The sequence below is a fragment of the Micromesistius poutassou genome (assembly GCF_964030765.1).
Source record: "Micromesistius poutassou genome assembly, contig: SCAFFOLD_6406, whole genome shotgun sequence".
Classification (NCBI taxonomy): domain Eukaryota; kingdom Metazoa; phylum Chordata; class Actinopteri; order Gadiformes; family Gadidae; genus Micromesistius; species Micromesistius poutassou.
In genome coordinates, this window is record NW_028179774.1 from 2,869 (window position 1) to 10,196 (window position 7,328).

The 7,328-nt window shown below is 44.7% G+C and overlaps 1 protein-coding gene across 1 annotated transcript; it reads left to right on the forward strand.

Annotated features, from left to right (window-relative positions):
* Positions 1 to 225: 225 nt before the first annotated feature.
* Positions 226 to 4,993, forward strand: LOC311372532 (partitioning defective 3 homolog B-like; the record flags this gene model as incomplete). The annotated part of the gene is made up of 3 exons (XM_084489529.1): positions 226 to 417; positions 1,566 to 1,721; positions 4,870 to 4,993. Coding segments are annotated over 3 exons (472 nt in total), but the record flags the coding sequence as incomplete, so codon positions are not given.
* Positions 4,994 to 7,328: the final 2,335 nt, after the last annotated feature.

Consider the following 7,328-nt stretch of genomic DNA (forward strand, 5'->3'; position numbering starts at 1 on the left):
AGGAGTAGAAGACGATAAAACATGAGATAATAATACTTTAATAAATGGTAATATATATACCAATAATAATTTGTAACAATATTAGAAATGTACAAAAAAAAAAAATATATATATATACATTTTCTTTGTACATTTCTAATATTGTATATATATATATATATTAATCGTCTAAAAATCCTATAAAATTAGATTACATGTCTCCCTCCGCTCTCTTCCCCCCCCCAGAAGGAGGAGCCGGTGAGGGGCCCCTCCCAGCTCCCAGAGGACGGCAAGGAGGAGCTGATGCTGGAGGTGGCCCTGAACGACAGCGGCTCGGCGGGCCTGGGGGTCAGCCTGAAGGGCAACAAGTCCCGGCACACAGGGGCCGACCTGGGCATATTCATCAAGTCCATCATACACGGAGGGGCCGCCTACAAGGTGACTACTCATAGTGTACTATAGTACTGGTGTACTCCTGGTTATACTATAGTACATGTATAGTATCATCCAATACAAGGTGACTACTCATGGTGTACTCCTGGTTATACTATAGTACATGTATAGTATCGTCCAATACAAGGTGACTACTCATGGTGTACTCCTGGTTATACTATAGTACATGTATAGTATCATCCAATACAAGGTGACTACTCATGGTGTACTCCTGGTTATACTATAGTACATGTATAGTATCATCCAATACAAGGTGACTACTCATGGTGTACTCCTGGTTATACTATAGTACATGTATCATCCAATACAAGGTGACTACTTATAGTGTACTCCATGATGTATTATATGTATATTACCATCCACTTAAAAGTGACTAGTAGTACTCATAGTATACTCCTAGTTATACTATATCATGTATGTTATCATCCACTACAAGGATAATACTCCTAGTAGTAATCTATCATGTGTACAATATAATCCACTACACGGTGACTAGCAGTACTCAGAGTTAAGATATATATAATATAATCGACTACAAGGTGACCGGTAATTCTGATAGTAGTAATGCTAGTAATTCAACTAGTATTAATACTACTAGTATCATCCACAGAACGGCCGCAATAATACCCTTAGTACTATCCGACTAGTAATATTATCCACGATCAAGTGAATTAGTACTAATACGAATGACAAGTAATTATACAGGTGATACTCATAGATACAATCAGGACATTATCCATTGCATTCTGCTCACCTTTGACCTCCCAGGAAACAGACCTGACCCCTTCACTCCCTTTAACACACACACACACACACACACACACACACACACACACACACACACACACACACACAACTACACACACAAAACTACACAGACACACACTCTCTCTCTCTCTCACTCACTCACTCACTCTCACACTCACTCTCACACTCACACTCACACTCACACACTCACACAACTATACAGACACACACACAAAACTACACACACACACACACACACACACACACACACACACACCCACGCCCATGATTCGTGGACGTTTGAACCTATTCCACCAGCGCTAGAGTAGTACACTGTAGTAGAGTCGTACCAAGTGTGTGTGTTTTTTTGCGTCTGCGCGCGTCAGGACGGGCGCCTGCGTGTCAACGACCAGCTGGTGGGGGTGAACGGGGAGTCGCTGCTGGGGCGATCCAACCACGTTGCCATGGAGACGCTGCGGCGCTCCATGTCCCAGGAGGGCAACCTGAGAGGGACAATACAACTGGTGGTGCTGAGAGTACAGGTACGCGCACGCACGCACGCACGCACACACACGCGCGTGCACGCACGCACACACGCACACACGACGCATGCAAATCGCTCGAATTTAGGAAATGTGTTTGTGTGGAGAAAACTGGCACATTGGAGCAACACTAGACCACTTGAGGGGTAGTCTGACACAGATGGATGAAATTAAAACAATAAATAGATAAATAAATATAAATTGCCATCTGTTACCGAGTAGAGCTTGGACTAACACACACACAGATTCAATTATTTGCACTCAGTAGTTAGAAATAGATATCTAGACATCTGAGTCACACTGGAGCTTGTTACCGCACCGAGCCATGGCCCTTGCTTTTGACACATTCATAACATCTTAACCCAACCTGCTCTTCATAATGACATCATAACCTAGCCTAATGTTCGTGACATCATAACCTAACCTACTGTACATATTTACGTCATAACCAAACCTAATGTGCATGACATCATAACCTAACCTACGTCCCATCATCACATCATAAGTTAACCTTCTGTTCCTGAACTCATGATGTGACCTACTGTACATATTGACATCGTTACCTTACTGGTTCATCCATAACATCGTCACCTAACCTATGGTACATAATAACATCATAGCCTAACCTTCCCTGCATAATATCAGAACCTAACCGGCACATTCACAACTCATGGTAACCTAACCTACTGTTTATTATCACATCATAACTTAACCTTCTGTTCCCATAAGCTGACCTACTGTACACAACATCATAACCTAACCAACACATTCATATCATAATAACTTAACCTATGGTACTTAATGACATCATAAACTAACCTACTGTTCATGACATCATAACATAACCTACTGTCCATCATGATATCACAATCTAACCTACTGTTTGTGACATCATAACATCACCTGCTATATATGAGGACATCATAATCGAAGCTACTGTTCATCATGAAATCATAACCTAATGTATTTGATGACTTCATAGCCTAACCTACTTTACAATACAAAATAACCTAACATTCTGTACTTGATGACATCATATCCTAACTTCTTCTTGATGTCATGTACATAATGAAATCATAACCTTACCTAAATCATAAGTCTAACCTAAACCCACTGTTAAGACATTTTCTATGTCTGCTCTCTCTGACTGCACAGAAAAAACATTCACATTTCAGCCATTTGTGTGTGTGTGTGTGTGTGTGTGTGTGTGTGTGTGTCCTTGACTGAGCTGGTAGCTGTCTCTTTGAAAGGCAGAGTGATACACAATCTTGCTCACAATTGGGCCCAGACTGTGCTTTTTTTCAGCATTTCTACAAAGCCTTGCATGCACTCCACACACACACACACACACATATACTGGCGCTCAGGTTAATGCACGAACACACACACACACACACACACACACCTTTTCATTTGAATGGCTCAGGTGTGAACACGGTTCTCTCTCATCTCCTGTTAGTGGAGCTGGAGTGGACTCCTACTCCAGTTGGAATGGAGATGTGCACTTAATGCCACACGGGCACACCTGCAAATACATTGAGAGAGAGAGAGAGAAAGAGAGAGAGGCTCAGCGACGGGGGCGTCAGACAAAGAGTGTCGGGGAGTTAGAGAGGCATGCGGAGATGTAAATGGAGAGGAAGGGATGGAGGGAGGGACAGAGAGAGAGAGGGGAGGGGTTTGGGCATCTGAGTCGGAGCCCTATGCGCCAGACTGTAATGGAGGGTTGATCTGTAGGTGTGTGTGTGTGTGTGTGTGTGTGTGGATCTGCTACAGGAACACACCTCCCACCAGACAGGGCACATTAGGGCAGACCTAGTGTCTGCCCTACTGGTGGCAGGTGGAGCGGGGGGGGGGGGGGGGGGGCATGAGGAGGCTGGGCAGGCTAGAGCACCACCCCCATCCAGGGCAGCGATGACGCTGTTAGCCGGCTTCAAAGCCCCCCCCCCCCCCCCCCCCCCCCCTCCTTCATCTCTCCTCCTGATGCTCGGTGAGGAGGGGATGAAAGGCAGGAAGGATAAGAGACCAGGTCGCCCTAAAAGCCTTCTATTGGCTGGCCGACTGGGTGCTCTTAAGGGCGGGAAATGCCCCGCTTTTGTCTTCGCTCCCGTCGCTCTTGCGTTAGTGCTCCTTTCTCCTCCGTTCTCCTCCTTTCCTCCATCTTTTTATTGGGCCTGTAAGCCTCCGTCCCATCTCTCGCCGGCATGCACGCACAAACGGACACGCGCACGCATGCACGCACGCACGCACGCACGCACGCACACACACAACCCTCCTCTGGTCTCTACTCCTTACTCCTGCAGTCTTCTCCTCCTCCCAACTCCTGGTCCTGCTCCACGGCAGTCCAGAGGTTACTCCTCAACGCTGGTCTTTGTCGCGCTTGTCTGCTCAGAAGCCTGTTTTAGTCAGGAAATAAGCTCTCGGATAAATCACTCACCCACTCACACACACCCTCGCGTGCACCATAGACTAAACCCACATAGGGTATGTGTGGGTGTGTGTGTGTGTGGGTGTGTTTGAGTTGACGACAGTGACAACCTCGCGGGTCGTGAGAATCTCAAGTCCCCCGTGAATCCTTCACCTCAGTCCTCCATCACCCTTTGTCCTTTAAATCTCCCTCTGTCTGTCTCCTCTCTCTCTCTCTCGCTCTCTCACCCCCTCTCCCTCTCGCTCTGTCTCCCTGTCTCTCTGTGCCCGGGCGGCCTGTCTGACAGCAGCGTGTATGAATGGAGAGAGAGGGAAACAGGGACAGGCTCTGGTCACACAGGGTTTGGCTGGGGGGGGGAGGGGAGGGAGGGAGAATAGTAGACTTAGTCCGTAGAGACGAGAGGAAACAAGATTTGACGTACCCAAATCCCTCCACCCCCTATGTCTCTGTCTGTCCGTCTGTCTGTCTGTCCGTCTGTCTGTCTGTCCGCCTGTCTGAATCTGTCAGAACTAAAGAATCTGTAAATGATAGGATGGATAGATAGATTGGTGGAGGTGGGTGGGTGGAAGGATCAATGGATGTTTTAATGGATGGTTGAGCTCAAGGGAAGGATTGAAGCAGTTGATGAGCAAAACCATGGCCTTCACAATCCCAGTCTCTATACCGACGTAGCCGTCATCATTTTCTTTAAGAGCAGTGTTGTTTTTGTTTCTTCTCTGTCAGGATCAGTACGGCATGTCATCCAACCGCTCGTTTGACAGCTCCCACGGACTGCCTGGATTGGCCAACCAGACCAATGGCACCGCCCACTCGCACATGATCAACAACAGCCTCTACTCGTCTGATGGTGAGCGCATTAATAGCAATCATGCAGCATTTGGTTATTTCAGATGTTTTTTGTTATGTTATTTACGGTAAAATGTCCCAAACCATTGATTGAGTAATGCTGTTGAAACAGCCATCCCTCCGTTTGATTTAGCTGGCTGCTATTGGCCAGAATTTAATCCCATTAACGCATACACACGCAATAGTTAAACCCCTCGATGGAATGGGGTTTCAGCACCACCAGACCTACCAGTAAAAGGGGTTAGAGAAGGAGATGACCTGGGAGACTCTAGGTCACACTGGATGTGGGCAGCTAGGTCTATAGGTCTCAGTGTTTCCTCTAGGATTTTTTTCAGCAGCGGGGGGAAAGGGTTTTGTTGTACCTGGGCGGTGCACGCACAATTTTTTTGTAGCAGTGGTGCTGTAAGTTGGTAACCTAGCAACGCTATGGAAAATTTTGAAAAGTAACCCTTTAAATGGTTACTTCTGGTGAGATGTTTTTGGGAAAAATTTACAGATTGAGCTTCCAAATATGACATAACAACCAACAGAGTCAAGGTATCTGCTGAGAGAGACCAGATCATTGTGAAAATGTGCCTTGAACTTGGAAGAAACTAAGTTCATCTTTTATGTTCATTTTCAGCTATTTCTTTGATATTTATCACACGCTTTAGAAAAAATAGATGGAAATTTTTTATCATTATTTTTTTTTGCAATTCTTTTTTTTGCAATGGCGCTGACAATGCATATCGAGGAAACACTGGATCTATTCTATAGATCAGTGGTTCCCAACCTTTGGCTTTTGAGGTATACCACTCAATTGTCATTAAGACCTTTTGCGGTCCACCTAATATACAAACGCTAAAAAAGAGGTAGAGGCCATGCAGTGGCCGGTGTAAGAGTGCCAGCGTCTGTTATGCAAGCTGCCTATGCTTCCAGTTTATACACAAACTAACACAAACCTCAATGGGAAAAATTAAAGTGGGACACATATGATGCACAAAGCCACCCTATTTTTTTTAAAATAATAATTAGACATTACAGTCTCATTTCTGCTGAACAATAAGAATATGTTATAATATATTTATATTCAATTAGCTAATAACCTTTATTTATTTTTTTCCTATTATGGTGTATTGGTCTAATTCCAGAATAAAATCCCACAAACCCTCTGGAGTACCCTCGTGTGCCACCAGTGGTACGCCGACAACGGGTTGAAGAACAAGGCTATAGATGTCCCTCTCCACCCCTGTAGCGGCCATACCCTGTTAATTATACCGTGAACCGGCTCCATTACCATTGAGATGAAATGGAGCATGTAGATGTAGAAAGGGGAATTTCTAAGTGCATCACATATTCTATAAAACATATATTACCTACTGGGAGGCATCAAAGGAGAGCAGAGTTAAGTTAAGCAGGGAACAGGTTTCCTAATGTGGAACAATTAGTGTAATGTTGTGGAGATGAAACGGGCTGAGAACATGAACAATGCGCATTCAGAAGGCATACTTTGTTTCATAATGCTTCATATTAATGAGAGCTCTGCCGTTGCCATTTCCTCCTCTCATTTATACATATATTTCTGACTCGTAAACCCTTTTGCTTCTTTTCTTTATTTTGTTCTTTCATCTTTTCTACTTTGCTTTCATCCTTGCTTTCATCCTCTCTTTGGTTCTTTCTCTCATTCCTTCAAGGTAGCCGTTTTCGTTTTTTGCTGAGTTTGGAGCTATTTCGGTTCAGTTCGTTCATGTATTCCATTGTCCCTCCCTCTTTTCGCTCTCTCTCGCTCTCTCTCTCTCTCTGTTTATCTGCATCTCTTCCTCTCCCTGCTGATATATTGTCTTGTTTATTCATGTGTTCAAGGTTGCTTACTGTGTGTGTGTGTGTGTGTGTGTGTGTGTGTGTGTGTGTGTGTGTGTGTTGCTATCTAGGCCTTACGTCTGGTTGTGTGTGTTGTATAATGGGATCTATTAATACAGTTGTTGTTTGGTTTACGAGTATTTCGGTAACCGTACAGTGTGTGTATGTGTGTGTGTGTGTGTGATCTCACCGAGTCTGGTAAACACCCTGACCTCGAATACACAGAGCTGTTCAAATTCACCTCTGCTTGCATAAAGAGTGAGCGTGGTTCAGATGCAGAAACAGCCCTGCGTCACGTCCAAAGGACCACCATTAAATCAGTCTGATACCATTTTGAAAGAGAGTAGTTGAATGATTCCCTGAGTGCATGAGTGCAGACGTGTCCCTTCACCGTCTTCTCCCTCGTCTTTACCTCCCTATCCAACGTTCCTCCAACTCTTTCACCTTTCTTCTTCTTCTATCTATCTATCTTCTTCTATCTTCTTTCTTTCTCTCCC